Source organism: Somniosus microcephalus, chromosome 3 (genome assembly GCF_052327205.1).
Source record: "Somniosus microcephalus isolate GS21.2 chromosome 3, FLI_Smic_1.0, whole genome shotgun sequence".
Classification (NCBI taxonomy): domain Eukaryota; kingdom Metazoa; phylum Chordata; class Chondrichthyes; order Squaliformes; family Somniosidae; genus Somniosus; species Somniosus microcephalus.
This window is the reverse complement of record NC_140989.1, coordinates 187652539-187679282: the sequence shown is the minus strand read 5'-3', so window position 1 is coordinate 187679282 and position 26744 is coordinate 187652539. Positions and strand designations below refer to the sequence as shown.

The following is a 26744-nucleotide window of genomic DNA, read 5'->3' as shown; positions in this document are numbered from 1 at the left end:
ACACATGGCTTTTATTACATTCTCTTGAGAGATGGCTGCCCCAGCTCTTCTCTCTGCTAAACCTGGTATGTCGAGGTCATTCTCTTGAGAGATGGCTGCCCCAGCTCTTCTCTCTGCTAAACCTGGTATGTCGAGGTCGTAAATTTTTTAAGGAGCGCGGCCTTAAGATGTGCATACTTGCCCTCCTCTGGTGAGTTCTGCAGCGCTATCCAGACCTTCGTGACTGTGGAGCTACCGAGTGATGCGACGAGGTAGTCATACTTCGTCCCATCTGTGGTGATGTGTCGCAGCCGGAATCGGGACTCAGCTTGGAGGAACCAGGCTTCGGGCTGGTTTTCCCAAAACTCCGGCAGTTTCACGGAAACTGCGTTCGTGTCCGCCATTGCAGTGCTCGGAATACGTTCTGAGCGTCGGGGTCACCAATGTTGAGGCTGCCGCGGAACACGAATGGAGGCCGAACCGATCTGAGGAACACATGGCTTTTATTACATTCTCTTGAGAGATGGCTGCCCCAGCTCTTCTCTCTGCTAAACCTGAAAACCGAATGAGGACGACGCCCACGCTTTTGTGTACACACTGAGGGTGACGCCCACTCCTTTGTCATGCCTTAAAGGCAGCATGCTTCTTAAAGGCAAGGTGCCCGATTTATTGTCCACGGACGGAAAAGTGGATTGCGCCCGTTTAGGTGGCGATCCGCCACAAACCTTTATAAAACACTGGTTCGGGCTCAACTGGAGATTGTGTCCAATTCTGGGCACCGCACTTTAGGGAGGATGTGAAAGCTTTAGAGAGGGTGCAGAAAAGATTTACAAGAATCTTTCCAGGGATGGGGACTTCAGTTACGTGGATAGACTGGAGAAGCAAGGGTTTGTTCTCCTTAGAGCAGAGAAGGTTGAGAGGAGATTTGATAGAGGTGTTCAAAATCATGAGGGGTCTGGACAGAGTAGATAGAGAGAAACTGTTCCCATTGGCGGAAGGGTCAAGAACCAGAGGACACTGATTTAAGGTGATTGGCAGAAGAACCAAAGGCGACATGAGGAAAAACGTTTTTACGCAATGAGTGGTTAGGATCTGGAATGAACTGCTGGAAAGAGTGGTGGAGGCAGACTCAATCATGGCTTTCAAAATGGAATTGGATAAGTACCTGAAGAAAAGAAATTTGAGGGCTATGGGGAAAGGGCAGGGGAGTGGGACTAGCTGAAGTGCACTTGCAGAGAGCCGGCACGGGCTCAACGGGCCGAATGGCCTCCTTCTGTGCTGTAACCATTCTATGATTGGGCAGGACAGGGGAGAACTCCCTTATTCTTCTTTAAAAAATGCCATGAGACCTTTTATGTCTACCTGAGAGGGCAGTCGGGGCCTCGGCTTAATGTCTCATCCAAAAGACAGAACCTCCGACAGTACTGCACGGAATTATCGGCATGGTTTACGTGCTGAGGCTTCTGAAGTGGGGCTTAAACCCGTGGCCTCCTGACTCAAGTGAGAGTGCTACCACCAGTCATGGCTGCTGCCTCTCAGAGCAGACGCAAGATCAGGGAGTTGTAGCTATAGTAGCACCCGCTGTTCCGGTCTTGAAAAGCAGGATAGGAAAATATAAGTAGGATCCTGCTTGACACGACCATCAGAGGAAGGCAGGGTGATCTATACACATACATGCACGTGGCCGAGTGTCAGCATAGCTTTGGTCAATGTGCTCACCTGTTTGTACAAACTGTGTTTACAACACTGAATCCTACTGTCGTAACTTTCTGACACTGCTAACTCTTCACATTCTGGGGCTGCATACTGTGGTGCTGCCTATCCTGGAAAACATTCTCCTTTGATTTGTCGGGCATCAAAGATGAGTTGGCCCTCGTGGCAGTTCGCAGACCGTGCGGCTCAACCTTCCAAATGTATACCAGCAAACCGCAACATCTGCCTGGCACGCAGCAGCTGGAGTTTAATCCGCCTGTTTTTGGCACCCCTTCTATCCGTGCGCTCTCTGAAACGCTACACACAGGCGCTTCCCTGCCACCTCCCGCTGATCAAAAGCCAGTTCAACAGCGAGGCGATCTTCTGATGATCACTGAACAGCTGCTGCTGCCACGTTGATATGATTGAATATCCTGCTACTGATACAATACCACAAAATTGCTTCAATTTGGGTGATTAAATATTTGCGTGGCTTGAGGGGTGGGTGTGCATGTTCTCAGTAAATTTAAAATTCACGATTCTAGTGCTGTGCTCCATACACTCTATATAATTATAGTTCCAAGGGTTGGGCTTACCCATGAAAAGCACTCACTTAAATTAAGTAAAAAATAATCCCTTCCGCTGTATCGGTTGGGGGTAACTGTTATGAGCACACTTTCTTCACTCCAGCATAAGTTGGACATGGTCCTTTCTGTACAAGTCAGACATGACCTTAGCTGAAATTTGCTGGTCTTCTGGGATCTGCTAGTGACCACTTTTTGGGTGAGCGCCAGGACGGACAACTGTCTACCAAATTGGTACTCTCTCCAAATTGAGGAAGGGATGTTTTGTGCTGCTGCAGGCCTTAATCACCCATATCTGTGCAAATTGCAGAGGTTTTTTGGGGGTCTATTGGCTGCTGTCACAAACAGCAATCAAACGGCCTCCACCAACCATCATGCAGTCCTGCTGCACCAAAGAATTTAAAAATATTATTTATTAAGTTTGACGGAAGTTGCTATCTGCCCCTTACATAGAAAAATAGGAACAGGAGTAGGCCATTTGGCCCTTTGATATGATCGTGGCTGATCCTCTATCTCAATGCCAAATTCCCGCTCTCTCACCATAACCCTTGATGCCTTTTGTGTCTAGAAATCTATCTATGTCCTTCTTATATATTCAGTGACTTGGCCTCCACAGCCTTCTGTGGTACAGAATTCCACAGGTACACCACCCTCTGCGTGAAGAAATTTCTCCTTATCTCAGTCCTAAATGTCCTACTGTGGCAGAACCACTGAATGACTCTGGCTAACTGTATATAATTCTCTTTAACGATGTTCTAACTCCAGCCTAAACCTGTACCATTGTGTTAGGCATTACTGTGTTTTGTATATAGAGTTTGCATGTACGGGGCGTGGCCCCTTTAAAAGCGCGGGAAAACACGGGCAAACGCGATGACGTCACGTCGCAAACCACGGGGCTGCCCAGGCAGTCCTCGTGGCATCTCCGTTGAGTAAAGACCTGTTTAGTTGTTCTCTTGTGTCAATCTCCGTTATTTGTTGGAATCGTTAATTCCTACATTGGTGACCCCGACGTGATGTGAACGTTTTCACATAAGAAGAGCACAACATGGAAGCAAACGCCGTTTCGCTAAAGCTACCGCAGTTCTGGGAGCAGCAAGCACCCTCGTGGTTTATTCAGGTCGAGGCCCAGTTCGCCCTGAGGAACATCGATGCAGATCAGACCAAGTACCTTTATGTGGTCTCTGCACTCGACAGCTCTACCGCCTCGCGGATCGTCAGCCTCCTCGAAAACCCCCCAACGGAGCGCAAGTATGAAACCCTCAAAGCGCGGTTACTGCAGGTTTTCGGGCTCACAAAATTGGAGCACGCCCGTCGATTACTCGCTATGCCCGGGCTCGGGAACTCCAAGCCTTCAGAGTTGATGAGCCAAATGCTCACACTCCTGGGCTCAGAACGGGAATGTTTCCTATTCCGTGAGATTTTCCTCAGCCAACTGCCTGAACAAGTACAGGCTGCCCTGGCCAGATCTGAAACTGAAGACTGCGCAACACTCGCTGCGGAGGCTGACAACATTTTTGCTGTAACTCGGCAGTACTGCGCCGCCACGAGGCACCCATCCCCCGCAGACGTCGCCCCAGCTTGTCAGCCTGCTGGGCTGTGTTTCTACCACGCGCAGTTCGGCGCGAAGGTGAAGCGTTGCCACCCTCCCTGCACTTTTCCCCCAAAAAACAAACAGCAACTGACACTGCGACCACCGAGGAACGGGTCTAACGGGCACCCCGCGGCCGCGATGACGATCGGCAACGCGGGAAAATTGCTGTTCATCACTGATACTCTCTCCGGTCATCATTTTCTGTGCGACACCGGGGTGCAGTGCAGCATTTTACCCGCGTCCGCCCTCGATGTGCAGATGGGGAATCACGGCCCCAGCCTTGAAGCGGCCAATGGCGGAACAATTTGGACCTTCGGCAGACGGCGAGTGGAGGTGTGCCTCGGGGGGCAACGTTTTCACTGGGAGTTTGTTATGGCCAGAGTTTCCCAGCCCCTCCTCGGCGCGGATTTCCTGTGCGCCAACTGCCTCCTGGTCGACGTTAGGAACCGACGGCTGATCAACGCAGCAACTTTTAATTCTCTTCCGTGTTACCGCAGTAACACTACGTCACGCACCGTCTCCTGTGCGTTCCCGACTCCTGATGAGTTTGCTCGCCTGCTCAGCGAATTCCCCGAACTGACAAGACCCACGTTCTCCTCCACAGCCACGAAACATGGTGTGGAACACCACATCACCACCAACGGCCCCCCGGTCTACGCGTGGGCCCAGCGCCTGGAACCTGGCAAGCTGGCGGTCGCAAAGGCGGAGTTCGCAACCATGGAACAGTTAGGGATTATTCGCCGGTCGAATAGTCCCTGGTCTTCACCCCTCCATATCGTCTGGCGACTATCGCCGCCTCAATGACGCCACCACTCCTGATCGGTACCCGATCCCCCACATACAGGATTTCTCTGCCCATTTGGCAGGGATCACCGTGTTCTCAAAAGTCGAGCTCGTCCGGGGCTACCACCAGGTCCAAGTTCATCCACAAGACGTCCAGAAGACCGCAGTCATCACCCCATTCGGCCTCTTCGAGTTTTTATGAATGCCATTTGGTTTAAAGAACGCCGCCCAGGCTTTCCAACGCCCGATGGACTCCGTGCTGCGGAACCTCAAGCTCCTCTTCGTCTACCTGGATGATGTTCTAATTGCCAGTCCTACTAAGGAAGAACATACCTGTCACCTACACACCCTTTTTCGATGCCTCAGCCAACACGGCCTGATTATCAACCCGGCCAAGTGTCAGTTTGGCCTGCACCAAATTGACTTCCTGGGGCATCGCATCACCTCAGAGGGAGCGGTTCCTTTACCTTCGAAAGTAGAGGCGGTGACATCCTTTCCACGCCCGCAGAACGTAAAGGCCCTGCAGGAATTCCTAGGCATGGTAAACTTTTGCCACCGTTTCATGCCTAAGGCGGCACTACTCATGCAGCCCCTGTACGAGGCCCTCAAGGGCAAGACTGGCAAGAACCCGGTAGACTAGATGGATGACATGGCCCGAGCGTTCGCCGACACCAAAAGCGCCTTAACCAACGCGACTATGCTGGCGCACCCGTTGCCAGGAGCCACCATCGCCCTCACCACCGACGCATCGGACTACGCAGTCGGTGCCGTGCAACAGCAGTGGGTGAACGGGATGTGGCAGCCGTTGGCATTCTTCAGCCGTCAACTACGGCAGAACGAGAGAGCATACAGCACGTTCGACTGGGAGTTGCTCACCCTTTTTCTGGCCATCCGCCATTTTCGGTTCCTACTGGAAGGACGTCCTTTCACCGCCTTTGTGGACCATAAGCCGCTAACCTTTGCAATGGCCAAGACCGCCAAACCGTGGTCAGCCCGACAGCAGCGTCAACTGACCTACATATCCGAATTCACCACGGATATACAGCACGTGGCCGGTAAGGACAACCTGGTGGCAGACTGCCTCTCCCACGCGATCGTCAATACGGTTCATTTGGGCATCGACTACGCCCTCATGGCAGCGGACCAAGCCTCAGACCTGGAAGTCCAAGCTTACAGAATGGCCATCACTGGCCTCCAGTTGGCCGACGTCAAGTTCCATTCGGCAGGTACCACGCTGTTGTGTGACGTCTCCGTACAGGATCCTCGCCCTGTCATGCCGGTCGTCTGGCGCCACAAAGTGTTCGACGCCATACATGGGTTGTCACACCCAGGAATGAAGGCCTCTCAGAAACTTATGTCAGTGAAATTTGTATGGCATGGCATGCATAAAGGTGTCCGCAACTGGGCCAACACCTGCGTGGTCTGCCAAAAGGCCAAGGTACAGCGCCACATCAAAGCTCCATTGGCCACCTTCACAGTTCCGGAGCGACGTTTTGACCATGTCAACGAGGACCTGGTAGGACCACTCCCACCCTCCCATGGTTTTTCACACATCCTGACCATGGTTGACCGCACCACCAGATGGCCGGAGGCAGTCCCCCTGTCATCCACTACTTCAGCGGACGTGGCCAGGGCATTCATTTCCTCCTGGATCTCCCGTTTCGGAGTGCCCGCAGATATTTCGTCAGACAGGAGACCGCAGTTTTCCTCCGAACTCTGGAATGCAGTAGCCCAAGGACTCGGTGTCAAATTACACCGCACCACAGCCTACCACCCACAGGCGAATGGCCTCTGTGAACGCTTCCACCGGTCAATGAAAGCCACACTGAGGGCCAACCTCCAGGACGCTGGATGGGCAGACAAGCTACCGTGGGTCCTGTTGGGCCTTCGCACGGCCCCCAAAGAAGACCTTCACTCTTCATCAGCGGAGCTTGTGTATGGTCAGCCGCTGCGAGCCCCAGGGGACTTCCTACCAACATCGACGGAGCCATGGTCCGCGTCTGCCCAGCTTGCTAGTCACCAAGAGGCGACCAGATGTTTCGCACCGGTGCCCACTTTGCACCACGGGCTGCAGAGGTCACATGTTCCCACGGAGCTTCACAAGGCTGAATACGTTTTTATTCGCTATGACGCACATAGGGATCCGCTCAAGGCCCCATATACCGGTCCCTTCCGTGTGTTGGAAGCAGGGGACAAAACCTTCACGGTAGATGTCGGTGGTAAACCGGACCACATTTCGGTCGACCGCTTAAAGCCAGCACATATAGACCTCGACTGCCCCGTTGAGACAGCACAACCGCCGAGACGAGGTTGGCCACCCATCGTCGTTACGGCAGACCGAGTGCGACCACCTGCCGGACCGCCAGCCGACCAGCAGCCTCCGCCTCGAGAGTACAGGGGTCGTTCTGACAGGCTCATCAGACCCCCTCCCCGTTTGACTTTGTCCGTTAAAGCCAATTCTGGGTGGGCGCATGTGGCAGAACCACTGAATGACTCTGGCTAACTGTATATAATTCTCTTTAACGTTGTTCTAACACCAGCCTAAACCTGTACCATTGTGTTAGGCATTACTGTTTTTTGTATATAGAGTTTGCATGTATGGGGCGTGGCCCCTTTAAGAGCACGGGAAAATGCGGGCAAACGCAATGACGTCATGTCGCAAACCACGGGGCTGCCCAGGCAGTCCTCGTGGCATCTCCGTTGAGTAAAGCCCTGTTTAGTTGTTCTCTTGTGTCGGTCTCCGTTATTTGTTGGAATTCGTTAATTCCTACACTACCCCGTGTCATGCTGCATCCAGTCTGTCTAGCCCTGCCCCTTTACAGACCTTCCCAGCTGAAGGGGCAGCCCTCCATCTGCTATTCAAATGCTCCTATCTGTTTCAAGTGGGAGACCACAGGGAACCATTGGAGTTAAATTGGAAAACCCCCGAAAATGGGCGTGGGGATCGCGGTACACAATTAATTGCATCTAGTCATTGCTCTTTTAAATGATTGCTGCTTGCAGCCTGCACGCATCAGCAGGGGGCCCGATATCGCGAATGGCTAGCGTTACTTAAAGGCAGTCTGCACCTCTTAAAGTGGAGGTGCATTGTGGCTGCAAGAAGTGGTGGGAGTTTTTTCATAAGTGAATCTGTGCTCTGATAGTTTGAGGAATGGCTGAGCATGCGAGAGAACATGCACCAATTCACTGGAGGTCTTGGTGAAATTGGTGAGAGAAGGAGAGACGTCCTGTATCCACAGGGAGGCAGGAGGCCCTCCAGACACATGCTCAGGAGGCAGTGGGATGAAGTAGCAGTGGAGGTCAATGCCAGGAGCATTCCTCTAAGAACATAGATGCAGTGAAGGAAGAAGTTTAATAATCTGACACGAGTTGTCAAGGTGAGTGAGTTCATCTTCAAATGCCATATCCCACCAACTGCACCACTAGCCTCATCCACTGCTCAATTCACTACACTCCCATCACCCATCTACCAACAATCTCCATCAATCAGGACTCAACCTTTCAATTCATATGATTTACCTCACCCTCACACACTTAGCACTGTTGGAAGCCTCACACCCACAACTCACAGCTCGCACACACTGACAGCTATTCAACCATGACAGACACATCACCCAAACATATTGCAGAAGAAGGTGATGCATAACAGCAGGCAGCAGGAAAGAACTGGAGGAGGAGAAGCGAGCCTGCATGTTTTAACCCCCATGGAGGAGACATTGCTGGCCATCGTGGGAAGGGGCATCACTAAGGCCGTGGCCACTGGCGGGGCTGGAGTGATCGATGATGAGGGTATCTGCATACCTAATCCTCCTTCTTTCATCCCATTTCTCTCTCATCCCACAATCTCTTGACTCACAAGTTGCAGGTGGTGTAAGCACCCACTTCTTACTTTCTCCTATCTCCTCACTGTAATGTATGTACCTTTAAGGGAGAGAACTACTTTTTACAGCTCCTGTATACTGTAGTACCGGCAGTGACCACACCTGCATATAAACCCTGAGTAGTGATCTGTACAATTAGTTCTAGAGTAACCCTCATTCAGTAAACACCTGTTGTACCGTTTCTCCTGCAGTCTGTGTCTTATTATACACAGACACAACATTGGTGACGAGCAGATTTGAACCTACCTGCAACTCTGCACCACCTCCCAGGGATTCACTCCTGGAGAACAGTGGAAGGAGGTCGAGTCCAGAAGCACGGGCGTCGACCACGGGCTACCGCCCAGTCATCCAGCGGAGATTTGAGCATCGCAGGGGAGGCTGTCGAGAGCCAGGCTTGGCTTTCCAGTCACGGTGGTCCAGCGAAACGGGCTGGCAACAGGTACTGCGCAGACCCTTCCCAGACAGCGGCAGCTAGAGCCGACCAAGCGGCACAGAAAAAGGCCGAGCAGCGTCGACGGGGGAGAGAGAGAGGGCAGAGCGCACAGGGCGAAGCCGGTGCTCAGGACCGAGCAGCGTCAACGGGGAGAGAGACGAGAGAGAGCAGAGCGCAGCCGGTGTTCAAGGGCCGAGCAGCGTCAATGGGGGAGAGAGTCGTGCAGGAAAACGCGAGGCGCTGCCATTGCCACGAGGACCGCAGAGAGCGGCATTGGCAGCAGCGCAGGAGTAGCGCACGAAACCCACAGGGCATCGCCATTTGCCACGAGGACCGCCGAGAGCGGCATTGGCAGCAGCGCGGGAGATGCCATTTTAAGTCGCAGCGGGGAAGATAGGAAAGCGCGGGAGATGCCATTTTAATCCAGTCTAACCACACCCAAAAATGCCGAAGAGTGGCAGTATCACAGCGTTCGACAATGAAGTCAAAGATTGGATGACATATGTCGAACGCATAGAAGTATACTGCAAGGTGGATGAAGTGCCAGATGACAAGAAAGCGCTGGTATTGTTGAATTCAATGGGTGCAAAAACGTATGGCTTACTATGAAACCTAGTAACCCCAGAGAAGCCAGTAGAAAAGGATTTTGAAAATATAGTGTCAATCCTACAGGACCACTTAAACCCCACACCGCTGCTGATAGCAGAAAGATTTAAGTTTCACAAAAGGAACCAGCATAAAGATGAAAGTAATGCTGAGTATTTAATGGAACTGCGCAAGCTATCGAAACACTGCCAGTTTGGAACGGGACTAGCAGATACTTTAAGGGACAAGTTTGTGTGTGGCTTCAAAGTGAAGGAACCCAGAAACGGCTTCTATCAGAAAAGGATCTTATGCTGGACAAGGCTTTCAGCATTGCAGTATCACACAAAGCAGCAGCACGGGGCGCTGCAGAGATACAACGGAGACCGCAAGAATATGGCACAAATGAAATGTCATACGGAACAGTGAAGTGCTATCGCTGCGGCAGAACAACACACGACCAGAATGATTGCTGGTTCAAGGACAAAGTGTGCAGACAGTGTGGAAAAGTAGGACACATAGCAAGAGTCTGCAGGTCGGGAAAGAAAACCAGCAGCAAGAAATCTCCACAGGAGAAGTACAAGAAGGTACATAAGGTGACGGATAGGAGTTCAGAAGAACAGAAAAGTGATACAGACTCCGGAAGCAAGGAGCTGGGTTGTCTGAAACTACATAATGTGATCAAAACGGAGGATCACCAAACTATCTGGGTCACGCTCAAGATAGCAGGAGTCCAAGTGAAAATGGAATTGGACACAGGATGAGCCCTAACAGTCATAAACCGAAGGGACTACAAGCGGCTATTCTCACATATACCCTTGAGAGATACAAAGATTGTCTTGAAGACGTACATGGGGCAAAAAGTCTACCCCAAAGGAAAAATAAGGGTGAACGTTATATATAACCGCAAAGAAACACCAAAAATTGACCTATATGTATTGCCAGATGGAGGACCACCACTACTAGGATGTTAATGGATCCGGAAGATACAGCTAGATTGGCATTCCATACAAGCACTGACTGTAGATGCCAAAAAGGATGACGATGTCACACCTGGACGACTGTCAAAAATGCTAACTGACGCACAAGAAGTGTTCCAGCAGGGACTCGGAACACTAAAAGGCATAACAGAGACGATCAAAATAGAGGAAAATGCAAGCCCAAAGTTTTTTAAGGCCGACCGGTACCTTATGCGATCCGCCCAGCCGTCGAAGCAGAGCTGGAAGGTTTGGAATGTTCAGGAGTACTGTCCAAAGTGGACTGGAGCGAGTGGGCTACACCCATCATTCCTGTAATGAAGAGGTCATTGAGTAATACGCCTGGGGAACTAAAAAAGGTTTGCATCTGTGGGGACTTTAAGGTGACAGTGAACCCAGTCCTTCACACTGAAAAATATCCGCTTCCGCGGTTTGAAGAAATTTTCGCCTCGCTATCTGGAGGGAAACGCTTCACTAAGATTGATCTGGCCCAGGCGTACCTGCAAATGGAGGTAGAAGAAGCCTCGAAACAGTACCTTTCCGATCAACACTCATAAAGGTCTCTACCAATACAACCGGCTGGTGTTCGGGGTAGCATCAGCTCCGGCTATTTGGCAAAGGGCAATGGAACAAGTCCTGCAAGGGATTCCAGGGACCCAGTGTTATTTGGACAACATCCTGGTCACGGGCGAAAATGACAGTGATCACCTCGCCAACCTGGAGCAGGTGCTCACTAGATTGAAGGAATATGGGCTCCGAGCTAATCGCCACCAATGCGAGTTTTTCCAGAAGCAGATCTCGTATTGTGGTCACGTTATTGATAAAGAGGGGTTACATAAGTCCCCTGAAAAGATTGAGGCAGTAGTCAAGGCTCCAGCACCGGAAAATGTGTCACAACTGAGGTCGTTCCTCGGGCTGGTGAACTACTACCATAAGTTCTTGCCAAATTTGTCTACCGTACTACACCCACTGAACACCCTACTGCAAACGGGGGTACCATGGAAGTGGAGTGACGAATGTCAACGAGCTTTCCAGAAGAACAAAGCATTTGATCACATCAAAAGAGGTGTTGGCTCATTTCAACCCAGCACTACCAATTCGGTTGGCGTGTGATGCATCACCCTATGGCATTGGAGTGGTGCTATCGCACAAATTCCCAGACGGCTCGGAGAGGCCAGTAGCCTTTGCGCCTCGGTCACTAACCTCAGCCGAGCGTAACTACGCTCAGATTGACAGGGAGGCCCTCAGCCTAGTGTGGGGAGTGAAAAAGTTCAATCACTATCTGCACGGGCAGAAGTTCACCTTGCTGACTGACCACCAACCACTTGTCTCCATCTTTAATCCAAAGAAGGGCATTCCGGTGATGACTGCGCAACGGCTACAAAGATGGTCCCTTTTTCTAGGGGCGCACCAATATGAAATCGAGTATAAGGCCACGAAACAGCATGGAAACGCTGATGGGCTATCACACCTGCCACTGTCTACTGCGGAGGAAGCACCAGCAGTGGATCCTGTCGAAATATTTCATTCGACTATAATTGAATGCTTGCCAGTAACTAATGCTGGTATAGAGAAGGAGACCCGAAATGACCCAACACTGTCTCGGGTATATGATTTGACGGTGAAGGGATGGCCAGCACATGGCGACTCACTGTTGCCAGCATTCTCATCCAGAAGAGAATAGCTGTCAGTCTGCCAGGGGACCTTGATGTGTGGATCCCGAGTGGTAATTCCACCCAAGTTAAGGGAGAGAGTGCTCAGTGAGCTTCACGAAGGTCATCTGGGAGGGGTGAAAATGAAAAGCCTTGCTAGGGCTTATGTGTGGTGGCCGGGGATCGATCAGCAAATCGAGGACCTGACAAAGAGCTGCTCAGGATGCCAGAAGGTCCAAAATGCACCACCACATGCCCCTCTACACCAATGGGAGTGGCCCTCATCTCCATGGCAACGGGTGCATATTGATTTTGCTGGTCCATTCATGGACTCAATGTTTTTAATAGCCGTGGATGCGCACTCGAAATGGCCTGAGGTGATTAAAATGTCCTCCACCACCACGGAGAAAACTATTGCAGTCCTACGGACCATTTTTGCCAGGAACGGCTTGCCAGAGCAGATTTGCTCTGATAACGGACCACAGTTTGTGTCCGAAGAGTTTCGAAGATTTATAAAAAGGAATGGGGTAAGGCATTACACATCCGCCCCGTATCATCCAGCCACAAATGGATTGGCTGTGAGGTTCGTACAAACCTTTAAAAGAGCAGTAAAGGCTATGTGCGATGACGACATTCTACTGTCGCATAAGGTGGACAATTTCCTGTTAGCCTACAGAAATGCGACACATGCAGTCACCAACCAGGCCCCGGCCATGATGTTCTTTAACCGAAGGTTGAGATCTCGTCTGGATTTGCTCAGACCAAATGTACGAAGAGATGTTGAGAGTAAGCAATTCCAGCACATCAATGAGAAGCCGACAAGGAGCTTCAATGTAGGGCAACCAGTCTTGGCCCGCGACTACCGAACAGAGAAATGGCAACCAGGAACGATATGCACACAGCAGGGGCCACTAATGTACACAGTGGATGTTGGGGAGAACATTGTGAGACGCCATGCTGACCAGATCCTAGAGTCACAGGAACAAGTCAACCCCATGTCTCTCGGCCATACGTACCTGGTGTGGAACCCAACGTACAGGTCGCATCTACCTCAGAAACAATAGCATTGGAAGCTGATGAATCAACTGACGACAGGGTGCTAGAATCGCCTCCGCACCAAGAGTGAACACTCGGGAAAGGCGTTATCCAGAAAGAATCAGGAAGCCTCCCCAAAGACTGAATTTATAAATAGACTATTTTCAGCTAATGTTGCATGTTAAAAGTGTTAATTGTAATTAGTTTGATATTTAATTGTTAAATGAGTGTTATGGTACCGTTAATCTAAAAGGGGAGGAATTGTAATGTATGTACCTTTAAGGGAGAGAACTACTTTTTACAGCTCCTCTATACTGTAGTACCAGCAGTGACCACACCTGTATATAAACCCTGAGTAGTGATCTGTACAGTTAGTTCTAGAGTAACCCTCATTCAGTAAACACCTGTTGTACCGTTTCTCCTGCAGTCTGTGTCTTATTATACACAGACACAACACTCACCACAACCCAACCCTTGTCCCCTTTTCATTTCAGATACCAAAGAACTGGAGCCTTCTCAGATAGAGGAGGAAGAGGAAGAGGACAGTGAAGGTGAAGAGGCACCTTCACTCGATCTTACACTCACAGCGATCGGCTCAGAGACTGACTCTGATCACATTTTAGAGGATAAGATAGGGGAGGGATCTGCACGCTGTGAGACACCGGGCACTGGGCTGGGATTCCTGCTTATAACTATCAGCTTTTTATACTGGAGATGTTTTCCTACTTTAAAGGCGCTATGTAAATGCAAGTTGTTGTTGTTACTTTACACAGAAATTGAGGAATTTGAACAAAAATATGGAATCCTGTATATGCTTCTGATAGGACATTGTGAAGCGTTGTGTAAGGTTGTGCTCATTCTTCTTCAGAATACTCAGCTGTTAACATAAGCTGTTAAATGGACTATCCTACTGCATTGCCATAGAATCATCACATCTTATCTCAGTAAGTTTCTCAGTACTGATTTTGGAACTCTGGCCTCATTTAAATCTGGCAGTTGAGCTGTTCGGCACTGGGCCTCTTCGACTCCATGAGGCTGCTCAGAGCCTAAGCAGTGCAGCTCCGACCTAACATGGAAATCGGGATTCTATTTACATCGTAGGACACATCATTTCCATATCAAAAGGGGCGGTTACCGCTCCATTAACACCAGGCGAAAGCAGTGAAAATCGACCCCAGTGTCTCTAATTTATCCAGCAGGAGGTGCTCAGATGTGAAGCTTCAAATCAATCATTTTCTGCAGGGTACACGCGTAATGCAAACCTGAAACCATACCTCTGCCATCGGCTTCTCATACACGTCTTCCCCTGGGCTCTTTCCCTGGGCTTGATTGGCATCCCTGTACAATGTCCGCAGGACCTTTTCGGGAACAGCCAGACCATAGTGGGCCTCGAGAGACTCCGGATTAATCTTGTCCGACTTCAGCAGGTGAATGACATCCTCCCGTGCCTGTGGAGATTGAGTAGAACCTGTTTAAATTTACCTCACAAGCTAATGCTTTATTTCGAGGGAGGGATATGGACAAGCAGGTAAAAGCAGTGTAACATATTCAGGGGCAATGCATCTCAGTAACATACAGCATAAAGTGAAACCTGATTTTCCGCTGTTGTAACCTCCTAGCCCACATGACAATGATTTGTAATAAAAACAGAAAATGCTGGAAATGCTCAGCAGGTCAGGCAGCATCTGTGAAGTGAGAAACAGAGTTAATGTTTCAGTTCGATGACCTTTCATCAGGACTGGTCAGAACCCCAGTTCTGACGAAAGTTCATTGACCTGAAATGTTAACTCTGTTTCTCTCTTCACAGATGCTGCCTGGCCTGCTGAGTTTCTCCAGCATTTTCTGTATTTATTTCAGATTTCCAGCATCTGCAGTATTTTCTTTTTGTGCTAGTGTGACAATGATTTGTGCCTGTGCTTAATATGTTCCATTACAGTTTGTACTGCTGTTTAAAGGGACACTGTCTTCATTAAAAATAACTTAGGCAAACCTTTTTTTATTTGGGGAAGGAAAAGAGCCGTGTGTAATTTTCGTCACATGATGAGCTGGTGGAGGAATGATGCCTTGAACTGATTTGGGTCTTACGCTTGCAAACATTTGAATAAAGATTTGCCAAACACTTCTTCATGAAGATGTTGCCCCTTTAACACCATTTTGGAATGCTGAACTCCAAACTGGGGCTCCTTAATTTCAACCACGACCCTGACTAACATTTGAACTCAGATTGGCCCTGGGGGCTGAGTTTACTCATCTTAGTCAGGCTGTCTGGAGAGGGGAAACTGTCTGGTGAAAGGGGTAAATCTCTTCTCATGTCACTCAAGTGTACTTTCTGTTGGGCCAAAGAAGGAGTTGCACTGATAATCCCATGGGTGTGTACTCACACCAGATACCTCGGAGTCAGGAAGAGAGCGTGGTTGAAGGAGGAGAACTTCAGGCAAGAAAATTGAATGGGGTAAATTACAAAAGTAAAACAGTTAAATTATATTAATTTTAAAAAAAAGATCACCCCATTGACGCCTGATCCAATTTTCCTGCAGAATCTGCTCATTTCCAACTGGATGCCTCCAGACAGCAGCATGTGCTAGTTTGAGGTGGCCCCTGGATGCGCTGTATGATGATTCAAAAGGAAGTATGCTTCCAGTGGAGTTTTGGTTGCCCCATCAGCTAGACATTCTCCATAGCAACATGTTCCAGCTGCTGTTTCAGCTATCAGGGAGGTTTGAGTGGTAGGCAGCACTGAGATTAGGATTTACAACCATCTGGATGATAAGCAGGGCCTCCTAGGTTTGAATTTTCAGATGCAGCTTCCCAGTGGCTGAAGCGCTGCACTCAGATAGCATTTAGAAAGTCGGCCCTTCTAACCTCTGTGCTACCATGATGGCCAAAAAGGGCCATCCTTTTCCTGTCCAAAGTTTTTAGCACCGTTACCCAGCCCGTTCAACTACTGTTAGGAACATTAGGAACAGGAGGAGGCCATTCAGCCCCTCAGACCTTTTCTACCATTCAATTAGATCAAGGTTGATCTGTATGTTAACTCCATTTTCCCATCTTTGCTCCATATCTCTTGATACACTTACGGAATGAAAATCTATCACGCTCGGTCTGTTCCATTCTTTGAATATTTATAGCCATCAGAGTGAGGGATGGCGGAGGTTTTCATTTTTCTTTGGTCACTAAGTGTCAGCATCGAGCACCCACAAGTCACAAGACAGCGTGGCTAGATGCAGAGTAATACTTTCCACTCTGCTTCAACGTTGTGCCTTAACCTTCCGCATTAACACAGGACTCCTCACCTCCACTCCCCTGTAACCCCCCCCTGCATCAGTTAAACATTTCCACTCCCACACCAGCCAGCTTCGTGACCTCTCCAAATGAGAGTGGGCAGTTTAATGCCTGGATATTTTACACTTTTCACCTGTACCCACTTGGAGTTGGGTTGAAGCAGCCAAACCCATATCCTTTAGAATCTTTAAACAAGAGAGAACATGCATTTATAGAGCACCTTTCATACCCTCTGGACATCACAAGTAACCTCACAGCCAATAACTTTGTTATGCAGGTGCATAGAGCAAAAACAAACTGCAAATGACTGACCAGATATTCTGTTTATGGCAATGTTGGTTGAGGAAGAAATGTTGACGGGGCCACAAAGAGAACTCACTGCTTTTCTTCAAATAGTGCCCTGAGATCTTTCACCTCCATCGGAGCAGGCAGGCCTTGGTTGAATATACTATCCAAAAGACAGCAGCCTAGAAATTAGTTTAGGCCGGCTTTCAAGCGCCAAGTGGGTGCCTGAAGACAGAGGCCCAAGGATTGCGACAAATTGGGCCTTGGGCTTCAGCTTACTGAATTTTGTGCCAACTGCCTCACTGGCAGCAGCCCTCAGGTATGTCCCGGGGGTGGGGTGGGGTGGCGGGGGTGGTGGAGGCAGGGAGGACAGGGGCTGCTGCCACTAGGAGTGCTGTGGAGACAGGAGACATGGGGAGGAGGGAGGACAGGGGCTGCTGCCACTAGGAGTGCTGTGGAGACAGGAGACGTGGGGAGGGGGGAGGACAGGGGCTGCTGCCACTAGGAGTGCTGTGGAGACAGGAGACGTGGGGAGGGGGGAGGACAGGGGCTGCTGCCACTAGGAGTGCTGTGGAGACAGGAGACGTGGGGAGGAGGGAGGACAGGGGCTGCTGCCACTAGGAGTGCTGTGGAGACAGGAGACGTACAGCTGCTCCTCCTGGATCCACATCAATTTAAGGAAGAATGATGAAACTTACCTCTCTGGTGGCGGCTGCCGGCTCGGCTCGCATCTACGTAGACATCCTGAGACCAACGCAGCCTCAGGGAAGCCCAATTTCCCAGAGGGGTCCTAAAACAGGTATTAGGCCCCTCATTAGCAAATGCAAGGACTCTAATGCCAGTTTAGGTGGTCGCCCCAGACACCATAGAAATGGCCCGCCCCAATTTTGGGTAGGACGTTTTTCAGGCGTCCCTGGGTTCAACGAGGTCCAGTTTCTACCCCAGCATCTCTGGTAACACAGCACTCCCTTGTATAGCACTGAAGTGTCAGCCTAGATTATATTTTTAAGTCAGTAGTGGGACTGTGAACCCACAATCTACGGACTCAACAGCTGTAGTACTACCAACTGATCTAAGTTGATACTTAAATAAAAACAGAAAATGCTGGAGAAACTCTGCAGGTCAGGCAGCATCTGTGAAGAGAGAAACAGAGTTAACGTTTCAGGTCGATCTGATGAACGGTCATTGACCTGAAACTTTAACTCTGTTTCTCGCTTCACAGATGCTGCCTGACCTGCTGAGTTTCTCCAGCATTTTCTGTTTTTATTTCAGATTTCCAGCATCTGCTGTATTTTCTTTTTGTATAAGTTGATACTTACATTGGGTATACTCTTTCATAACATTATTGGCCCAGAAATTCGGGTCGGGGGCTTCCCGCGGGTGCAAGCCCCCGACCTGCACTTACCTAGCGCGCCGGCCGTTGAGCTGTGGGCCCCCGTGGAATTCCAATCCTGGGCCTGCTCCAACTGCCGTTGCACAGTGCTTGCGTATCCCAGGGGCGCAGTTAGTTCAATGCGTCCCCTGGGATCACGTGGGCCATCGAGAGCCAATGGTAGCAGGGAATGCTTCTGTTATGTCTTCTAGCGCTCGTAGTGCTTTGTAAAGACGACTCTGGACTCGGTAGTTTGTAATTATAAACTGCTGTTTTATTTGAGTTGTAATCCTTGCCTGCAGTATGGTGTGGGGTGATATTTCAATGTGCCTTGTATGGCGCCTGCGCACTACTTTCCCAGCATCGTAGTACTGCTACACTTGATTTGAGTGTTAGTACACTTGTGCAATGTAGTCCCAACATAACTATGTAACAGCTTCATTCATAAGTTTGACAGGACGGGCTGTCAAACTTATAAATACTATAAGCCCCAAAACATCACTAAATCTTCAAATAAATTTTAAAAAAACATCACATTTTTTAAATAAACTATAAACTACATGAAATAACTATTTTAAGCAATAATTTAAATTTTTGAAAAAATAATTTTTACTTTCTAACGGGGCTAAAAATAAACTTACCTTTCTTTAAAGTATTTAAAAATAATAAACCTGTGGAAAAAATGTTTTAATTTTAATTAATTCACCACTTACCTTGCAAAAAGCAGGCCTTGCGACTGCTTTTTATATGTGTAACTTCTGGAGACTTACCCTCCCGGGAAAACCTGCAAAAAAAACGTAAGCACAGACTGCCTCTCCTGCGCACACGTTCGACCTTTCAACCCCTTCTTTCAGGGGAACGGAAGTGCCGGTTTCCCACGCATGCGCAGTGCATGCAGGAAACCGGCACTTCCATTGGGCTTACGGGTGAGTACCCCGTGCGAACTCACCGGTGGAGACCCGAATTTCTGGGCCATTGTGAGCTGGATTCGGATCTAGGTCCCAGAGATGAAACACCAGTGTTAGAGTGTGAGGGTAGTTATGGATTTGTAATCTTTGTCACACAGCATGGTTACTTCTAACAGTTATTCGGCTTCATTTGATGCTCCCATTGTCTTTCTGTCTCATAAACCAAATAATACAAACTAAGATTCTGTGCAACTTTCCTGTTCTAGGTAGTGAAGTATACCACAACAGCTGTTAATGGTTGTGTGGTTAAAAGCACTAATTCTCATTATAACTTAGACCAGACCAGACAAAGGTGCTCCTTTCTAGACATTTCAAACACACACGGAGTCTATGTGGTCACCCAGTATGAAATCCTTGTGTCAACTAAATGCAACACTGAAATGAGATCACTGGAAAAAGGAAATGTCCTCACATGGACTGAAATGGTTGTCTATTGAAAAATCTGAATTGGTGTCACAGCGTCCCTTGTTCACTGGGCCTGTACCTCCCATCCTCCCTTCATGTAGTTTATATAAAGGGTAAGTGAAAGGGAGCAGTGATGTATTGAAAAATAAACAACAGAGTGAGATCAGGAAGTATGTCATTCATAGGTTTATTTTTCAGTAAACCACTCACCTTTTGAATGTGAGCTATACTTCGCACTTGTGCGACTTCGGAACAAACTGATGAGGAATTTCTCTGCTTAACACAATGTCAGTGGTGTTAAGTCTGTGTGTCCCAGTTATGCTTATTATAAATCACTGGACACAGACCACAAGAATAACTTTAACAGGTCTTTACTATTCGGAGGTCAGGGCTGAACTGCCCAGCAAATCCCTACACAACACTTATATACCGGTGTGGTCACCACCGGTATTACAGTATACAGCAGCCAAGAGAAAGTAGTACATCTCTTAAGGTAGTTCTCTTAAGGTGGAACAGGTTACATACACCACAATCCTCCCTTTTTAGCTTAACAGTTATATCCCCATTTAACATAACATAATAACATATATATATACAACTTCATGCAAAACAGTTCAAAGATTCAGTCTCTGAGGAGGCCTCCTGATTCGAGTTGGATAACGCCTTTCAGGGGTCTCTGATTCTCGTTGCTGGGGTGACTCATCTAGTTGGTCTCTTATGGATTGGACATCATCATCAGGTACATTCACTTCTGAGGTAGATGCTTCAGGTTCACTAACTTCTTCCACGGTTGTCTCTGCCATAACCATAGGTTCGACCCTTGTTCTTGATTCTACCAGTTGGTCAGCATGACGCCGTATTACATTTTCACCAATATCTACTGTGTACATCAGGGGTCCTTGTCTGGCCCGAATTGTTCCAGATTGCCATTTCTCGTTTTTATAGTCCCAGGCTAACACTGGTTGTCCTATTTCGAAACTTCGAGTGGTCTTGTTATTTATATGCTGGAACTGTTTGTTTTCAACTTCCCTCCGCACATTTGGTTTTAACAAGTCCAACCTGGACCGCAACCTCCTGTTATAGAACATCATGGCAGGACTTTGGTTTGTCACTGCATGAGTGGCGTTTCGATATGCCAGTAGGAATTTGTCCACCTTGTGTTGTAGTGGAATCTGATCTTCGCTCATGGCCTTTATTGCTTTTTTGAACGTTTGTACAAATCTCTCGGCCAACCCGTTTGTAGCCGGATGATATGGGGCAGAGGTATAATGTTTCACCCCATTCTTCTTCATGAATTTCTGGAATTCTTCTGACACGAACTGCGGTCCGTTGTCTGAACATATTTGTTCTGGCAATCCATTTCTTGCAATTATCGTTCTTAGCACCACGATCGTCTTTTCCGAGGTAGTGGTAGTCATCTTAATCACTTCTGGCCATTTAGAATGTGCGTCCACCGCAACTAAAAACATGGAGTCCATGAATGGACCAGCAAAGTCAATATGTACACGTTGCCATGGGGTTGAAGGCCATTCCCATGGATGCAGCGGTGCAATCGGAGGTGCATTTTGCACTTTTTGGCACCCTGAGCAGCTTTTCGTCAGATCCTCTATCTGTTGGTCGATACCCGGCCACCACACATAAGCCCTAGCAAGGCTTTTCATCTTGACTCCCCCCAGATGACCTTCATGCAGTTCCTTTAGAACTCTCTCTCTTAACTTAGGAGGAATAATCACCCTTGTTCCATACATCAATGTTCCTTGACAGACGGACAGCTGTTCTCGTCTTGCTGAGAATGCCGGTAACAGTGGATCACCATGTGCTGGCCATCCCTTCACTGTCACTTCGTAGACCCGGGACAGTGTCGGGTCGTTCCTGGTTTCTCTTTCAATACTTGCATTGGTGACTGGTAAACATTCGATGATGGTCGAGTGAAATAACTCAACAGGGTCAACCGTCGGTGCCTCCTCCTCTGTAGGTAGTGGCAGGCGCGACAGCCCATCAGCATTACCATGCTGCTTTGTACCTTTGAATTCAATCTGATATTGATGTGCCCCTAGGAAAAGGGACCATCTCTGGAGTCTCTGTGCTGTCATCACCGAAACACCCTTCTTAGGGTTAAAAATGGATACCAACGGCTGGTGGTCTGTCAGAAGCGTAAACTTTTGGCCCTGCAGGCAATGATTAAACTTCTTTACTCCCCACACAAGGCTGAGAGCCTCCCTATCTATCTGAGCATAGTTGCGCTCAGCGGAGGTCAATGATCTGGATGCGAACGCAACTGGCCTCTCCAGGCCATTTGGCAACTTGTGTGAGAGTACTGCCCCAATACCATATGGAGAAGCATCACAAGCCAAACGAATAGGCAGCGTTGGGTTGAAGTGAGCCAACACTTCCTCTGAGGTGATCAATGCCTTGCTTTTGCGAAAGGCCCTCTTACAGTCCTCGCTCCACTTCCATGGTACTCCCTTCTGCAAAAGAGCGTTCAGCGGGTGCAGCACCGTGGATAAATTTGGCAGAAACTTATGGTAATAGTTAATCAACCCTAGGAACGATCTCAACTGGGATACATTATCCGGAGCGGGAGCCTTCACAGCAGCTTCGATCTTGTCAGGAGACTTATGAAGTCCCTCCTGGTCAATGACATGACCACAGTACGAGATCCGCTTCTGAAAGAACTCCCATTTCTGGCGATTAACTCGAAGTCCATATTCTTTCAATCTGGTGAGCACCAATTCCAAATTTGCAAGGTGTTCCTCGTCATCATCTCCTGTAATCAGAATATCATCCAGGTAACATTGTGTGCCTGGAATTCCCTGTAATACCTGCTCCATGGCCCTCTGCCAAATTGCTGGAGCCGATGCCACTCCAAAAACCAGTCTATTATACCGGTACAAGCCTCTATGCGTGTTGATCGTGAGATACTGGCGTGACTCTTCCTCAACTTCCATCTGTAAGTACGCCTGCGCCAGGTCTATCTTGGTGAAGTGTTTCCCGCCAGACAACGAAGCGAAGATATCCTCAATCCGCGGAAGCGGATACTGCACCATGTGAAGCACCGGATTAACAGTGATCTTGAAATCTCCACAGATGCGAACCTTCCCCGGTTCCCCCGGCTTGTTGCTTGATGAACGCTTCATGACGGGGACAATGGGCGTGGCCCACTCACTCCAGTCTACCTTAGACAGTACTCCTGAATATTCTAGCCCTTCTAGCTCAGCTTCCACAGCAGGTCGTATTGCATAAGGTACCGGTCTGGCTTTGAAAAATTTCGGGTTTGCATGTTCTTCAACCTTGATGTTTGCCGTAATTCCTCTCAGTGTTCCCAGTCCCTGTTGGAACACCTCTTTAGCATCGTCCAATATTCTGGACAATCGTTTAGGTTTGACATCTTTTTTACCGGAATCTACCGTTAGTGCTTTTAAGGAATGCCAGTCCATATTTATTTTCCTAATCCACTCCCGTCCCAGTAGTGGTGGACCTCCCTCAGGTAGCACATATAAGTCCATTCCTCGGCTTTCTTTGCCCTTGTGGACCACCTTTACCTCTATCTTCCTGATGGGGTATACTCTTTGCCCCGTGTATGTTTTCAATACAATCTCCGTATCCCGTAGGGGAATATGTGGGAATAACCTTTTGTAATCTTGCTTATTCATGACCGTCAATGCCGATCCAGTGTCCAATTCCATCTTCACTTGGACTCCTGCTATCTGAAGTGTGACCCAGATTGTTTGGAGGTCTGCTTCCTTACCAACATTGTGTACTCTTAGACTACCCAGTTCATTACTGCTGGAGTCTGAATTTGACTTCTGTTCGTTCGAACTGTTCTCTGTCACCTTGTGTACCTTTCTGTACTTTTCCTGCGGTGACTTTTTGTTGCTGGTCTTCTTTCCTGACCGGCATACTTTAGCTATGTGACCAAGCCTGCCACATTTTCTGCATTCCTGATTTTTGAACCAGCACTGGTTCTGATCGTGCGTTGTCTTTCCACAACGATAACATTTTACAGTACCCAAGACCATTTGATTGGTGCTGAGTTCCGGTGACCGTAGCTGCATTTCCACAGTGCCTCTCGCTGCGGCTTCGTGCGATGCTGCAATAGTGACAACTTTATCAAGCATAAGATCATTCTCCTCAAGCAGTCGCTTTTGTGTTCCTTCTTTTAACAATCCACACACAAATTTATCTCTCAGCGCATCTGCTAGTCCTGTTCCAAACTGACAGTACTTTGATAGCTTACGCAGTTCAATTAAAAATTCAGCGTTGCTTTCGTCTTTCAGCTGCGTTCTTCTGTAAAATTTAAATCGTTCCGCTATCATCAGCGGCGTGGGGTTTAAATGATTTTTCAGGACAGTAACAATATTCGCGAAAGTCTGATCCGCCGGTTTATCTGGTGACAGAAGGTGCTTCAATAGCCCGTATGTCTTCACACCCGTTGAGCTTAATAAGGTTAGTGCTTTCTCATCATCTGGTACCTTATTTGCTTTACAATAAACTTCCATGCGTTCTACATACGTGGTCCAATCTTCGATATCACTATCAAAGGTATTAATGTTCCCATGTTTAGGCATCCTTGCAAGTTTTTAAATTTTTCTTTTTCTCAAAATGGCGGCTTCCCGCGCTTGTCTTCTTCCCCCGCCAACTAAAATGGCGGATTCCCGCGTTTGCCTTCTTCCCCCGCTGGCTGCAATGGCGATTGCCGTGCTGCTGCCGTTCTCACCTCCCCAGCAGTTCTCATGCAGCCCGGTCCTTTACACCGGCTGCATTTGAGTTCTCCGCAGCTCTCGTGCCTTAAGGTGCCCCAGTCGCTGCGCCTCTCGGCCTCGATTGCAGCCCGGCCCTTTTCACCGGCCGTGGTCGAGTTCTCCGCCCTTTTTCCTCCGTTTTCCCTCCCCCACTCCACAGTCAACGCGGCCGACTTTCTGCTCGTGTCGCTGATCGGCTTACCCACCACCGTGGTAGAAGGGATGATCACTGCCTGCCGCTGATGGAGGGCTTCGTGGTCAGAATTTTTTTCTTTTTAACCCGGGTTCTCGATGCCTCCCGTGCGATGGTGCTCAGCAGGATGATGAGGGCGGATGCCTCTTCTCGATGCCCGTTCTGAGGACGAAGCTACCTTGGATGTAAAACTGCCGCAGGGTAAGATCGGACTCGTTGCCACTGTTAAGTCTGTGTGTCCCAGTTATGCTTATTATAAATCACTGGACACAGACCACAAGAATAACTTTAACAGTTCTTTACTATTCGGAGGTCAGGGCTGAACTGCCCAGCAAATCCCTACACAACACTTATATACCGGTGTGGTCACCACCGGTATTACAGTATACAGCAGCCAAGAGAAAGTAGTACATCTCTTAAGGTAGTTCTCTTAAGGTGGAACAGGTTACATACACCACAAGTGGTACCTGTGACACCAAATGAAACAAGGTCCATGGATGTCACAGAAATCCTACTTGTGCCAAAATTATACATGCTATATAAGGGTAGAAATTACTCTCAGCGATGTTATTGTGTGAATAATTGATGTGCTCAGAAGAAATCCCTATCACCATTGCTTTAACAGAGCCATTAACAGGTTTAGGCTTCCTTAAAAAGGTGGAAATGAGAAGTTGATACGAGAGTGTGGAGCATGTTCAAATGATAACGTCGCCAACAGTCATTTTTATCCTTTAAACTCAGAGTTGCAAATGGTGATCAGCATTTCCCAAACCTTCCAATGAATTTTCCATTCTGCCCCTTTAGATTCCCATGTTCCTCCCCACATACCCCCTCACCGGCTCCCCAAATATTAGCCCCCATCCCCGGCCGGGAGCATGACCTCGAGTAGGCCCATTGGGATGTACATGGGCAGCCTTGGGGGGGGGCGGAGGTGGCCATTTTCATCTTCCGTAGAGAAACACCGAGGGGTGGGAATTCGCCTGACTCTTTCTTCAGGCCCAGAATCAGTGCCAGTGCATGTTCCAACCGGGAGGCCTCAGGAAAAAAAATTTCCCGGCCTGCCACCTCCTGTCGTGCCTTCACAGGCAGCTCGTGCATTTACTTAGAGGAATATCAGGCCGCTTACCTCACCGGCCCAAAGGTAAGTCTCGAGAGGGCAATTGGAGTGAGCAACCGGGGGTGGAGGGGGAGGGATCACTGTGACAACTGTGGAGCCTGATGCTTGTCCCCCTCGCCATTTGACTGTGGGCTATTAACACTGTGCGGGTAAGACACCCAAAACTGGGCGCTCCCCAATTTAACCCCCATTGTGTTTTTAAAAGGTAGGTAGCGTGTTTTAAATAAATAGTAATGGGGGCAAAATTGGGCCGTGAAGTATCCGTTTTTTAAGCGCTATACGGCCTCCTAACACTCGCAAATGGGGTCCAAGACATGCGCACACACTTCCAATAGGAAGTGCGCAGGACACCATCTTAGTGAGGGGGTTTGAGTGCGTGCATCTAACAATCGCCGGCAGCATGCAGAGCAGGCAGCTCCTGACGTGAATTAGTGTGCAATGCCGATTTGACGACAGTGCTGCCATTTTCCAAATTCCACGCTCCAGCCTATGGCGTGCCTTAACCTCACACAGCTGAACACAATGTTAAATGGAATGAAGGACCCCCCCACCAGCGCTATTTAAAGGGATCATGAACTACTTACAGGTTAGTTGCTGATTAGTTCTTCAGGCTGTTGGTGCAATTGTACATGTTTTTGGAGGTTTCCCACACTTGGCTAAAGTTGAAGCAGACATGGGTGGCCTGGTAGGCCTTCCTCTGGGAATTGAGCATGACAGGGAGAATGAAGAGAGGCCACGCAGACCAGGACAAGCTGCTGAAAGAGGGAGGAGGAGGAGGGGGAGAAGGGCTCCCAGCAGGAGGCCATATCTGCCGAGAGTCTTTAGGGAGCAATTCTCTTACCTCAACACAATGAGGACCAATGCTTGAGATATCTTTGCTTCACTAAAGAGGTTGTGTCTGAAATCTGCCAACTGCTGCAGCCACAACTGCAACCTCAAAGCACGGCATGGATTGCATTGCCAGTGGCTGTCACGGTGACTGTGGCTCTTAACTTTTATGTGCCTGGCTCCTTCCAGGCTGCTGCTGGAGATATAAACAACATCTCGCAGTTTGCAGTCCACTGCTGTATAAGGGAAGGTCACTGAGGCGCTCTATACACAGAGAGAGAGACAGCTTCATCTCATTCCCTCTTGCCAGAGACAAGCAGGAAGAGTGAGCAAGAGGGTCTGCTCAGATTACAGGCTTCCCCA

At 48.8% G+C, this 26744-nt stretch overlaps 1 protein-coding gene across 1 annotated transcript in view; it reads right to left on the bottom strand.

The window, feature by feature from the left end:
- The window catches only part of LOC147121632 (filamin-A-interacting protein 1-like), a 324464-nt gene that overhangs the window by 15238 nt on the left and 282482 nt on the right, over positions 1–26744 (bottom strand). Inside the window, exon 4 of the mRNA XM_085982042.1 lies at positions 14464–14637. Coding sequence (XP_085838168.1) covers positions 14464–14637 — 174 coding nt within the window. The remainder of the gene's footprint in view (positions 1–14463; positions 14638–26744) is intronic.